At 35.6% G+C, this 13,146-nt stretch overlaps 7 protein-coding genes across 7 annotated transcripts, besides 2 other annotated features; 3 read left to right on the top strand and 4 right to left on the bottom strand.

Annotated features, from left to right (window-relative positions):
• Positions 1 to 1,821: part of a mobile genetic element that runs on past the window's edge.
• Positions 413 to 853, top strand: TVAGG3_0761610 (uncharacterized protein; the record flags this gene model as incomplete). The annotated part of the gene is made up of 1 exon (XM_001297294.1): positions 413 to 853. The coding sequence occupies one exon, from the start codon at positions 413 to 415 to the stop codon at positions 851 to 853; it is 441 nt and encodes a 146-aa protein (XP_001297295.1).
• A 12-nt stretch (positions 1,822 to 1,833) lies between the features above and the next one.
• On the bottom strand, positions 1,834 to 2,235 carry TVAGG3_0761590 (uncharacterized protein; the record flags this gene model as incomplete). The annotated part of the gene is made up of 1 exon (XM_051245644.1): positions 1,834 to 2,235. One exon carries the CDS (start codon positions 2,233 to 2,235, stop codon positions 1,834 to 1,836), a length of 402 nt encoding a protein of 133 aa, XP_051092231.1.
• Positions 2,236 to 2,314: 79 nt separating this feature from the next.
• Positions 2,315 to 5,172: a mobile genetic element.
• A 152-nt stretch (positions 5,173 to 5,324) lies between these two features.
• TVAGG3_0761570 (serine threonine-protein phosphatase family) lies at positions 5,325 to 5,567 on the bottom strand (the record flags this gene model as incomplete). Its single annotated transcript, XM_001310026.1, has 1 exon — positions 5,325 to 5,567. One exon carries the CDS (start codon positions 5,565 to 5,567, stop codon positions 5,325 to 5,327), a length of 243 nt encoding a protein of 80 aa, XP_001310027.1.
• An 18-nt stretch (positions 5,568 to 5,585) lies between these two features.
• On the bottom strand, positions 5,586 to 5,948 carry TVAGG3_0761560 (uncharacterized protein; the record flags this gene model as incomplete). Its single annotated transcript, XM_001310027.1, has 1 exon — positions 5,586 to 5,948. The coding sequence occupies one exon, from the start codon at positions 5,946 to 5,948 to the stop codon at positions 5,586 to 5,588; it is 363 nt and encodes a 120-aa protein (XP_001310028.1).
• A 139-nt stretch (positions 5,949 to 6,087) lies between these two features.
• TVAGG3_0761550 (phage tail repeat-like family) lies at positions 6,088 to 6,906 on the bottom strand (the record flags this gene model as incomplete). Its single annotated transcript, XM_051245643.1, has 1 exon — positions 6,088 to 6,906. The coding sequence occupies one exon, from the start codon at positions 6,904 to 6,906 to the stop codon at positions 6,088 to 6,090; it is 819 nt and encodes a 272-aa protein (XP_051092230.1).
• Positions 6,907 to 7,949: 1,043 nt separating this feature from the next.
• Positions 7,950 to 10,400, top strand: TVAGG3_0761540 (experimental autoimmune prostatitis antigen 2-related family; the record flags this gene model as incomplete). Its single annotated transcript, XM_001310028.1, has 1 exon — positions 7,950 to 10,400. The coding sequence occupies one exon, from the start codon at positions 7,950 to 7,952 to the stop codon at positions 10,398 to 10,400; it is 2,451 nt and encodes an 816-aa protein (XP_001310029.1).
• A 16-nt stretch (positions 10,401 to 10,416) lies between these two features.
• TVAGG3_0761530 (experimental autoimmune prostatitis antigen 2-related family) lies at positions 10,417 to 12,405 on the top strand (the record flags this gene model as incomplete). The annotated part of the gene is made up of 1 exon (XM_001310029.1): positions 10,417 to 12,405. One exon carries the CDS (start codon positions 10,417 to 10,419, stop codon positions 12,403 to 12,405), a length of 1,989 nt encoding a protein of 662 aa, XP_001310030.1.
• Between the last annotated feature and the right edge of the window lie 741 nt (positions 12,406 to 13,146).

Here is a 13,146-nt window from a genome sequence, read left to right as displayed (position 1 = left end):
CATATGGACCTGTATTTTATGAAATGGTTGCGAACGCTTGCAATACAAACAATGATATGATTGGATTTAATGAAGATGTTATGAGGTCATTGGTGGATGATGGTAGTGTGGAACATAAATGGGATAGCTATGACAACACACATTTCTTATGTGGTTTTCCAACAGAAGTGGACTTTTGCTTCCAGCAAGGTCAAACATCTACTGCTCCAATAACATACAAATTGTCTGTTAAAGGACCTATTGAACTAGCAACTGAAAATGTACCAAAGCCACTTATTGGATTTATGAGGATTGTTGCTTTGCAATACAAGTAAGACAGTCAGGCATACCAATAATAAGACTTGACGACTATAACTTAGCAACTGACGACAGTGAGGAATAAAGGATGAACGTTTATTTTTAAAGCTTATAAATGAGTTCTTCATCAAGCTCTCGTGAACCTTCACCATCTATGAAACAAACTTTACTAAACGATTATGGAGCACCTATTGAATATTTCTTACGAGCTGCACAATGGCAAAGAGCAGTCTCACCAAGGTTAGGTGTTCCACCAGCTCCTGTCAAAAATAGCATTTGGTCAAGTCCTTATATAAAATATGGTCTCCCACTAGGTTTGCTAGCTACAGCAGGAGCAGTTATGATGTTGAAAAGAAATAAAGCAAATGTTGTAAATAATACTGAAGTAGCTGAAGTTAAACAAACTCCAACACCTTCACAAGCAAAACCTTCAATGACTCCTGAACCTATGGAAGTACAAACTCCTGTTCAAAAGTCAACTCCTAAACCGACTCCAACATTTAAACCAGAACCCACGCCTCAAATAAATCGTAAAACTCCTGCGTTTCCTTACTGAAAAAATAACGTTATTTTTATTTAATATTAAAATTTTTATTTGATTGAAATGACGACTAAAGTCACTGAAGCAATGAAACAAAAGTTTTTGGTAGAATACATTAAATCAGGAGCGGTTCCAGAAGGTTTTTACGTTCATACTATGAAGGATGGTAGAGTTCAGTTTAGAAAGATAAAGCAACCATTAGATAGAGAAGGTATATTAAGGAAGATTAAACTTCATGAGGACAACATTGCTGAACTTAAGAAGAAGTTAGAAGAGTTGGAGAAAGGAAGAGAGTTATAAAGCAATGAATTCAACGGGTGAAAAAAGAGGTGAAAAAAGAGGTGAGATGTCACCACTTCACCTAAATTTATTTTTGTGCTATGTTTTCATACGTGTGAGGGTGGTGATATCATTAATTTTTAAGTTTATTTTTTATTTACTGAAAATTTTTATTTGGATGTAAATGACGAAAACTATTGAGATAACAAACTACAACGGTCATGAGTTCAAGAATTTGTTCTTCGTTCCTCGTGAAAATACATTCTATCAGATACGAGGGAGAAAGGGTAAAGTTAGTTTGAGCGTTTATGAAGGAATGAAGAATGGAAAGTTTATACAAGCATACGATACAAACGGTAAACGTGTTTCATTAGCTTTGTCAAAACTTACTAACATTCATTTTGACAGTGATTTTGACCTATATGAAGAAGAAAGTGAGTCAGAAGATTATGAGCTGTTATGTGAAGCACAGCAATGGGAGGAGTTGCAATACTTTTGTAAGTGAGAACGTTTATTTTTTACATTAGTGAAGTCGTTTGTGAAAACGTTTATTTTTTCATTAGTGAGGTGAAGTGGTTGGCGGCTTTATAAATATTTAAGGTTAAGTTGGTGTTTGTGTTTGTGTTGTAAAATATACATTAACGGTTTCGTAAAGTGTCAAAACCGCTAAGTTGTGTACGGAGGCGCGCAGTGCCACAGTACACGACTTAGGGATACTAACTTCCCCACGTTTGAGGCGGTTGAGGTTGGTTGTTGTTTACCCACTGTTGTGCATGGTTATATCCTCTGTTAAAGAATCTTTCACCTTGGTCCATATAGTGCCCTGCTTGGTTATAGTAGTCATTTGCTTTGTTATAGTAGTTTCCTGCTTGTCTTCCTACATTGTCCATCCATCCTTGAACTTTTCCTCTTGTTTCAGGATTTGGAATAAGATTTGTTGCATCTCGTGCTACCTCCCAACCTTTCTGTACAGTTTGTATAATAGGTTGTGCTTTCTCTTTCAGTATACCTAATGTACTCAAAATCTTCCTTCCAATTCCAAATGCACCTCTGGCTAGTGTTCCCACTGCGGGTAAAAATCTAGATGCGACTCCTGCTAATGCGCCAAATAAACCCATTTCTTATGGGTTAAAAATGACGAATTCAAACAAGGACCCCTATGTTTCTAAGGCAACAAAGAAAGCACTCATGATAAAAATCTTTAGTTCAACACCAAATGCTTGGTTTATGGATATCTTGGAAAACATTCCGAGGTATAGAGAAGATGGACCACCATACTGGCTAATATTTGTTGGTCAAAACACAAGATACTGTGAAGCCATACCATTATGGTCCAAAAATATTTTAGATGTGAAAACTGCTTTGACAATATTCGTTGACAAATACCATCCAACAAAACTGACATCTGACTATGAAAGTTCTTTCAAATCAGACGATATTAAAAACTATCTGCGTTCAAAAAATGTAAACCAATATTTCATTGTCGACCAAAACCATTCTGCTCTTGGTGTCATTGACAGTTGTATAAAAATCTTAAGAGACTTAAACCAACCACAAGGTGGTGAAGCAAATGAAATGTCATATGACGACAAATATAGACACTTCTCCATGGCAAAGATGAGACAAGTTTTAAATATTTACAATAACCGTAAACAAAAAGGTTTGGGAAACCACTCCCCCGAAGAAATGAAAAACAACCCTGACTTAGAGAAAGACTATATATTTAACAATTTAGTCAAAAGAGACAAACAAGAAAGAATGCCGGGCTTCAAACTTCAGAAAGGTGACAAAGTAAAAATAGAAATACCTAAACGCGACCCATATGAAAATACTATTGACTATGACAACAATGGGAACCCGACAGGTACTCACGTTCGTGTTCGTAAAAATAGAAGAAAGTATACAAGAGAATATTATGAAGTTTTAGGCAAACATGGCAAAATGTACACACTGCAAGCAGAAGATAAAACTACTATTGTCAGACCTCGTTTCAAACTTGTCAAAGTTCAAGGTGGTATACTTTCAAAGACAGTTCCTAACAAATATAAGACAACTCCTGACGAATATGCTAAAGAAGTTGAAAATGACGACTAAGCATTTCTATACCATGCGTAAACTGTCATGTAAGGTGGCATGTAGTCTTTACTTTGTCCCGTTGTTTGCGTATACCCTGAAACGCGATGTGTATGGTCTCCTTCTCTCCAAGTGTCATCCCAGGAACCATTTATAGCAAACTGAACGTTGTCTTTAACATCATATCCTTTACCTTTTGTCATTGTTGACCAACCCCAATATTTATGCCTATGCAAACCTGCTTCAGATGTACTTAAATTTATGTAGTGACTGTGTGCAGGTAAATTTGCACCTGAAATCGTTTTACTTCCACCTGTTTCCTTTGAAGAGTTTGCACAATACAAAAACCTGTCGACTATTTGAGTCCAAGTTCCAAAACCAAGTACTACTTCTGGTCTGGTAGAGTTCATTGACGTATAAATAGAACCTATAGGATATACTGTTTGAAGTATTTCTGTCTTTAATGTTTGAAGCTCTGTTTTGTCTGCTTTTTTATCATATAAATCTTGAGCAGTGAATTTAACATTGTTTTCATCCTTCATGACATAGACATTTCTACATCTAATGTATTTCATCGTTGTTATGTCTTCATCCGATGTTAAACCTTGTGGAAAGTTAGGAGGTTTCCAATATAATGCATCCCCACCAGTTCCATCAGCTCCTTCAACCGTTCCTTCAATATTTTCTATACCAACAGTTGCGAAGAAATCGTGTGTATGGTTCTTATCTGCCTTCTTTTCAAGGCTAACGTTTAAGTCTGTTATTTCAGAAGATGTATGTGTATGTCCAACGTCACTTTTCCTGTTTAAGGTTTCTTGTAAGTTTGTAATATTTGCAATGGTATGTGTATGGTTCTTGTCAGCTTTGCCATCTAACTTTTCTTGAAGTTCATCTACGTCATAGATGTTATGTGTATGATGTTTTTGTGGGTATGTTCTTTCTGTCCATGCGAGAATATAGTCTTTTGTTGCATCTACATACTCTTTGTCAGCTTTGTTGTCAATATCTGCTTTCAAAAGAAGTTCAGATATAGGTTTCTCGTTTAAAGTTCCTTTTGTTGGATTTACACAGACAGTATGGTTCTTGTTGTCTTGAAATAGAAACTCGTCTGTCATTGGGTTTATCGTCAGTTTTAAGTTTCCTTCTTTCAATGACTCAGATATCTTAGAATAGTTTGAAAAGTTTGTTGTGTTCTTATTTAGAGCTTGCAAAATGAGTTGTCGGTTGTGTTGTATTTCTCTCATAGACGCTGTTTCTTTCGACATTTTTATTCTAGATAAAATATGCTTCCAATAGAAAAAGAAACTTCTAGAGTTGCTACAACTAAACCATTAGATGAACTTTTTACGAATGTAGGTCAAAAGTTTGAGACAGAGACCGTAAAGCATGAAGGCTATCGTTTTGACTACCCACTAAGATGGTTAAGAGACCCATCCGTCACAAAAGCTATTGGCTTTCGTAGAATGAAGTTCATTTCAGAAGCCATACATGGTTTCCCATTTACGGTCGGTTTTGAAATTCGATACTATAACAAAGAAAAACGTACGTATGAGAAATTTGAACAGGGAAAACTTTTACAAGTTAGTTTGTTTGTAAACTTAGAAACAACTCTTCAAGCTTTTCAAGAAAAAATAAACGATATCTATCTCGAATATGCAAAACAGTACAACATTGACGAAGGAGAGTACCATCTCGATATTATATATGACAGGAAAAATGCAACTGTTAAAATCAATAGAATAGAAGACCTTGGAGAAAACGTTTATATTTCTACAAAATATAACAACTTGGCATGGTATAGATTTTTGAGGATGTTAAATCAGCCTGCAGAATATCCAGTACACCCGGACTTTTATGAAGTCGAAAACCCTAATGGAACATATGAAAATGTTTTCGACTCAGATGCTATTATCGTTCATGCTTCATTTTCTGGTGCACAAAACTCTTTTTTATGCTTGGCAAATGACTTTTACGAAAAACCTACAAAGCTATATGAACCACCGAGTGGAAGTATTTCAGACTTTCAAGTATGGTTTACAACAGATGGAAGAAAGAGAATAGTTCCATTATACCATGCGTTTTACTTAGAACTTAGTCTCATATACAACTACTATCGAACGGTAAAAATATAATTTTAATACGGTTGAGGTGTTGGATTTGGTTGCCAACTAGACTGTGGTGCAGGTTCAGGCTGTTGTATAACAGGAGCTTGTTCTTCTGGTTCAGGGTCTTTAGGTATAATACCAACGAACTGACCTACTCTTTTACCAATATTTTTGACTCCGTTCCAAATTCCTCTTCCGACAGATTTTATTCCATTCCATATACCTCTTCCAACATTTCGAAAGAAGTTTCCAATACTACTGAAGAAACCCATTTTACTATATGTAAAAATCTAATGTCCGCCTAGTCTTTTGCGTTTCCTGTTGAGTTCCATAGCATTCTTTAACTGGAGCTCATACATTCTATTTCTCCTCTGGTAGAAAACATATTCCGGGTCAACTCCTGTGTTCGCGTCATCTGCATAGAGTTGTTTATATCCCACTTCAGGGTTTGTATAAAACTCTTTCCATCTCATATTTGCATACCATGGTGGCAAACCTAACGCAGCGTCATTTGACATGGCAGTTTGCATTTGTACATCTGTTGGCACTTGACCATAGTTTGCCATTGCAGTTTGTATTCTAACTTCATTTGGAATATTCTCTGGGTTTGGTTGTCCAGGTTGCTGTGCATTCGCTAAGTTCTGTGCGTCCATTTAATATTAGATAAAAATATCTCTTACGAGTACATATGCTGAACATTCTCTGGCATTGGTTCATCTTCATATTCTCTATATCTTTCTGCCACGTCAAATAAGTAAATGACACAATGGAAAAAACCTAAAACAAGTAGTCCTATTTCAAACCACATTTACTTACCAATAAAATTTCTTTATTGTGACACTTTCTCCGGTTTATAGGACCTCTCTCATATTCTATCTTATCGTATCTAAACTCATACTCATGTATGTCCTCTAACCATCTCATGACACTTTCCAAACCACTTTTATCGGATGTAAAGTAAAAGCATGGACAGTTATGTAAAACGTCTAAAGTTTCTAAAGAGTCTCTCAAAGTCCAGTCTACTTGGTATTGAAAATCGCATGTGTTATAGAACGGCGGGTCTACTATAAAGAAAACATTTTCCTTGTCTTTATATTTTTCATACAAATCTGTCCAATGACATCTCACAAACTCTATACCCTCAATATATTTTTCTATGTTCTCTTTGAAAACATTTGTATAGTTAAGATATAAAACGTTTGACATAAGTGTTTCAATGTCATGAACTCTTATAGAACCACTATATAATAGTCTAGCAGATATACTATCCCAGTCAATATATTCTGCTTTTTTCAAAACCTCTCTGACAATATTTTTGTTATCTAATGGTATACGTTCCATCTTACCTATAGGTATCTTTTCTTTTAACTCTTTCAATATTTTGTTTGTGTCTGGAATATGTTTGAGACGGTTCATATAGTTGTCGAAGTCATTGCATATAATCTTTGAGTCAGGAAATACAGTATGGCACAAATGGGACATATAGAAACTTCCACCGAACAAATCTACAAATGTTAGACCATTCGGTAGTTTCTTAAGTTCTCTCAATAGAATATCTTTACATCTACTCTTATTTCCAAAGAAGGGTAACGGTGGTTTTGTAAAATTCATTTTATATATAATAAAAATGTTTTTTTCCTGAAAAGTGACAGAAAAGTGACAAAACATGAAAACTACTCGGTCAAAGTCTTGTCGGTTTTGTAAAATAACCGTCCTATCTTGTTTTAAAATGGAGAAAAGGCTTCTCAAAGTATACTTCCTTGGAACGCCCGTAACTTTTCTGTAGCGACGATAGACCCTTACTTGTCCGGACAATGTTATACTATTTTGAGTGCTCTACAAAAAAAGTCAACGACGACGACTCTCAAAAATTTTATGGGCTAGAAGGGGCGCAGCCCCTGGGAAGCCCCCTATACCCAAAAAAACCTCATTTTATACTTCATTTATACTAAACATCTTCGGGGCTAGAGGGCACGAAGTGCCTGGAGGCCCCACTACCTTTTTTTTTTTTTTTTTTACAAGATTATATAATTGTATTTTCTATCCAATTATCCATATAATATCTTATCCAGAAAAAATAACTTGATCAATACCAAATGATTTTTTAACTAGTAAATAAAGTATTTTCTTTACACACACATTGTATATCATAGTTTTTTTTTGGTTTCGCAAAACACCCAAAAACAAATATGCTATAAAAGTGACAATTTTAGCAAAACGAAACCCTTATATCTACTGCTCAATTCTCTGAAAAGTCTGAGAAAATTCTTGTGGTTTTTTTGGATTTTAATTAGATGCTATTATTATAAAATATACGTAATTTTAATTGCACTGCGATTAAACATTTGCCTTTTTCTCATAAAAATTAGCTGGCATTCTCAATAAAATTTTTCAAAGAAATTATATTCAGTGCAGATATTACATTGCTTTTTAAATTTTCAAATGATTAACTCAATTTCAATTTTTGTAAGGCATTCACAAAAAAAAACTCATTTTAAGAATTTTCCCAAATAAATTAATTTATATTTTGATCACACAATTTGAAAATATGTTATATTAATCGTGTTAATTAAAATTAACCATATTAAATGATAGCATGTACGATAGAAACTAACACAAAATCTTGAATTTGAATTGTATTCAATTTTATTTTAATGTTTACAATATTCCTAATTCCTTTTTCTAGTTCTTATTTGGAATCTTTTTGGGGGCATCATGGAACTGATAAGATTATAAATTTATATCCAAGTTCTCTTCAACCAGTAGCTAAAATCCCGAAACCTCCAACTCCTCCCAATATTTCAGAGGCACATTATACAAATCCAATAGCATACAACGATTATCCCTGGCCCGGACATAATCAGAGAATAAACAGAAGTATTCTCATTGACGAAGCCAATCGCATTGAAGGAGAATTTTGCAAAGCTTATCAAACTTTAGACCCGAAGAATGCTTACAAACATATAGTAGGTGTTAGACAGTTCTGGGGTAATGAAAACTGGGTAGAAAATGCTACCAGATATAAATTCAAATTTTTCATGAATAATAATCAGCGCGGTTATCACATCTCAGGCATATACGTTCCTCCAGGCGAAGTTATTACTGTTGAAATCCCAGATAATGCTATCGGCAAAGTTGTTGCCTGCCTTAATCAGCATGCACCCAACGCCCAATCACCGGATAGACTTCCTAAGCTCAGTTGCAGGATCACATTGAACAGCAATAAAACACAATTTGCATGGCCATATGGCGGCATTCTTGATTTTGCATCTTATTATGGACGATATAAGTATGGAATTGAAATAACAATCACAGGCGGTATAAGAATACCAAACTTCATATACGGTGTTACTACCGATCAAGAATGGGACGATGATATGCGCGGTCTCCAAGCACCCCTTGCCCCATTTGATGTTGGCACTTTTGTTGCCTGTGTTCCTAGCCAATTCTGCCGCGGTGCAACACGTGTCAACGATGCCATGATCTTCTGGCAAACAGTTTCATGGAATGCCTATGATGTTTGTGAAGTTGTAGGTGTCAGCAGAATTCTCGGTGGCTATGTTGTCAATCCTATCATGTACAACTTTGATGCATTTACAAATCCTGGCATTGCTCTTTCTTATGTTGGCGGCAACCGCATCCAAGCTCCTCCATCTTGGTCTGGAGGTCTATACACATACCCGAGAATGGGAACATGGGGTTTGCTGCACGAATATCACCATCAATTCCAAAACAACTGGGGCTGGAGTTACTGGGGCGAAGTCACAAACAATGTATTGAACATGATCGACATGGCTCTTCTTTGTGAAATTGATGAGACAAGAAAGATCAACTTTAACGGTGATTTCATCATTGGCGGTGGTGGCTGGAACTGGGTTTCCCACCAATACAATACAATCAATAGAGATGATTTACTTCTTTGGTACGGAAACAACTTGTATTGGTTTGGAGCTGAATTGCACAAAAAACACTTGAACCTTCATATCAAGCGCGCCTGGGAAAGAAATAAATACGGCGGTTATATCTCTGAGTACCTCATGACGGCTGCAGAAGTATTTAAACGTGATATGAGAGCTTACTACAACACATTCTCTGGTGCAACAAACTGTACAGATCAGATAAATCCAAATATTTCAGCTAAACTTGATGACATGCTCAGTAAGAAACAGATCAAAGAGTTCCATCCTGTAGCAAATATTTACACAACAGGATATGTTCTTGATGGAGTTGAATTTGAAACAGCTAAACCATGGCATGTTCCAATCAGATCTCCTTACATTTTCGACTTCGAAAACAACTTGAAAACTAGAAAATTATGCCACACATTTAAGTTTACATCATGCAGCGTTATCAATGGAACATTAACTCAAGTAAATGGATCAACTGCAAGATATGTATTTAATTCAACAGATCCACGCTATTTGAGTAAGATTTATGTTAATTACACAGACCAACAGAATGGAGATATCACAACCATGGTTATTTCGGTCAAACCAATTCCAACAGGTTTATTTACAACATTCTATCAAATGGACCAAGATAAGCCAATTCTTGAAGGATATGCAGATTTCATGCAGAACAAAGACTTGAAGGGCTTCTATATGATTAACGATATCCCAGTAGGTGTTCCGAATATTGATGCCCATAAAAACAAGACTCCGTGGGTTACTTTGAGCGAAGGCAGTTTCTTCCCTCCAACAACTGGTGAATACAGATTTTTGTTCTCACACGTACAGGATGTCATGTTCTGGCTTTCTGACAAAGAACTTACAGGAGATCTTGAAACAGATGCACCACATCTTAAAGCCAATCTTTCAGGAACTCGAACATGGGCTTCACTTGATCAACCAGAGGTTTATCATCCTTTGGAGAAAGACAAGAAATACTACTGGAGATTGTTCCTCAGGTGCCCATCTGGAGTTGGCTATTCCAACGGTATGTACTTCATCAAAGGAGATACAAAGAAATACGATTACGACATTTCTAGAGTCCGTCAATATGGTACAATATCATTAGATGAACCTGATTACAATCCATTCCAACCTCAATTTAGACAAAGTGCAATTGATTTAGATTATCAGCTTATTCCAGATAAAAAAAGATAATAGGAATCTTGTACATATGCCAATTGGCTTCCTTAATATTACAAGTCATCCAGAATTGGTAGATTCAACAGCAAATCTTACAGAACTCCTCTTCAACCAAATTAAATATAATGAAACAGAGAAAACTGATGTAAAGAAAGCAAAGAGCTACGTATACAAATTCCAATCAATATCTTATAAAAATTATGCAGCGAAATTCTTCTCAAAGAAAGGGAAAGAATTTGTTGGAAATATCAAATTAGAATACGAATATTACTTTGTCGTATTTGATGATTATGTAAAAAGTACGCTAGATTTCGGCCATGTTAATTTCACCCAAAATAATCTATTGATTAAGTATGAGGAAAATGGAGAAGTCAAAAATTGCAAGGGAACAAAATTCACATATACTTTTACACCAGATGCAAATTGCAATTTCAATGGGTTCACAGAGATAGAATTCTTTGGAGAGGTGTCAGCAAATAATTATTATGAGAAAAAGAAAGTTACTCCAATCACACATTCATTAGTCGCATGTTATGATTGCGAAAACACAGTCCTGACGAAATATGGTTTGTATTATAATGGAAGAGGTCTCAAAATCCAGGCAGGAGTCAGAGTTGATGTAAAGATTCACATGCCAGCAGAGGCAGAAGGATTAATAATTGTGGGCGACAAATCTCCTACAAATGCTGGCAAATTTGATTTATACATCAATGATTTAAAGTATGGTACAGTTGACACTCATCTGATAACACCTTACGAAGAAACTCAGATATCAGGATCAACACTATATCAAGCACCATTATTTAGTTATTCGCAATTGTACGATAAATTTCTTGGAGAAGATGGCTCATTCACAGAAAAGAATTTTACAATTTCTATTAGATGCATTGAAGGGCCCGTAACAATTGCTGGTCTTGTTGGACATTTCGATATTCTTCCAGTAGATGATTTCAATTATTCCAGCCACGTAATTCCATACGACCCATTGTTTGATGAAAACATTCTTCCAGTTGATAATTTCACTTCTGATTCAATTGTTGACGATCCTGATGTTAACTTTACTGCACCTCTAAATTCAACATTTGAAGAAATACTTCATACTTGCAATGAAACCGATAATTCAACAACATGCAACCAAACAGTAACTCCAAATGATGATGATATTCCTGATGGAGAGTATCCACCAGAGGTTGTCCCACCTTCCGAAACATCATCTTCATCATCAACAGAAAGTGAATCAACTACTTCTTCATCAACAGAGAGTGAATCAACTACTTCTTCTTCATCAACAGAAAGTGAATCAACTACTTCTTCATCATCTTCATCTTCAACAGAAAGTGAATCAACTACTTCTTCATCATCTTCGTCAACAGAGAGTGAATCAACTACTTCTTCGTCAACAGAGAGTGAATCAACTACTTCTTCATCATCTTCGTCAACAGAGAGTGAATCAACTACTTCTTCTTCAACATCAACATCAACAGAGAGTGAATCAACTTCTTCTTCATCAACATCAACATCAACAGAGAGTGAATCAACTACTTCTTCATCAACATCAACAGAGAGTGAATCAACTTCTTCATCATCAACATCAACGGAAAGTGAATCAACCACTTCATCATCTTCATCTTCAACGGAAAGTGAATCAACCACTTCATCATCTTCATCTTCAACAGAGAGTGAATCAACTACTACTTCATCAACATCGACAAAGAATGAATCAACACCAATTCCACCACAAGAAAAAACACCAGGAAAGGATATTACATCAGAATCAGATACATCAGATCTCATCAATAATGAAGAGGAGCTGACAGAATCATCTTCTTCTGAAAATGCAAACTCTGCTAAATTATCTAAAGGAGCAATTGCCGGAGTTGTTGCTGGAGGAGTTATCGGATTTGTTGCAATTGTTGCAATTGCTATAGTTGTTGCTCTTTACATCATTAAGCGTTCACCCAAAGCAACTGCTGAAGGAGAAGAGCTCGTTGACGATAATGACTTTTCTTTGGATATATAACAATAATCAAAAAGAAAGGTTTTTGATATTGTGCAAAATTTACGTACTTTTTTTTGAAATCTTTGCAACATTAAAAATATTATTTTTATTATTTAAATTCTAAATTATCTGTTTTAAACGAATCTTATTTATAATTATAGCGACAAACAAGAAATGAAGTATTTACAGCTCCAAATGATATCACTGTGTCTTTGAGATGCACAGCAAGTGTTGTCTTTATTGCAGGTTTAATTGGCAACTATTGGATTATGAAGATTCCAATATTATAATCAATCAAGATATGGACAACAAGTTTTCGTCAAAGATGGAACAGCAACAAAAGATCTAAAGTCTACTGCTTCACAACTCGATAACACTCCAAATGGCTCAGGATATTCTACATCTCAAACAGTTAATGGAGTTGATAAACAAATAATGAAATCAGAAAATAACGTACTACAATTCAGGTGGTATTTCCGCAGCTTTAGTTGTTATCGGAGTCAACGTCCAAAGTTAACATTATCAGATAAATTGGATAATGAAGTAGAGCTTGCAGTAGGGTTGTACAAACTGGCACAATTTTGCGGGCCGCCTGCCAGGAGCTGGCACGCGGCCAAAATCAAAAAAGTGGCCAAAAATCGGGCCTCGTGGCGTGGAAAGGGTGGAGCCCGAAGGGACATCCTTTCCACGCCACTCGGCCTATGACACAATTATATAATATGCTCATTATTATTTTTTCTTCTTTTCTCTTCTTTTTTTTTC

The sequence above is a fragment of the Trichomonas vaginalis genome, chromosome III (assembly GCF_026262505.1).
Source record: "Trichomonas vaginalis G3 chromosome III, whole genome shotgun sequence".
Classification (NCBI taxonomy): Eukaryota; Parabasalia; order Trichomonadida; family Trichomonadidae; genus Trichomonas; species Trichomonas vaginalis.
The sequence above is the reverse complement of the archived record's forward strand: the minus strand, read 5'-3'. Positions and strand labels throughout refer to the sequence as shown.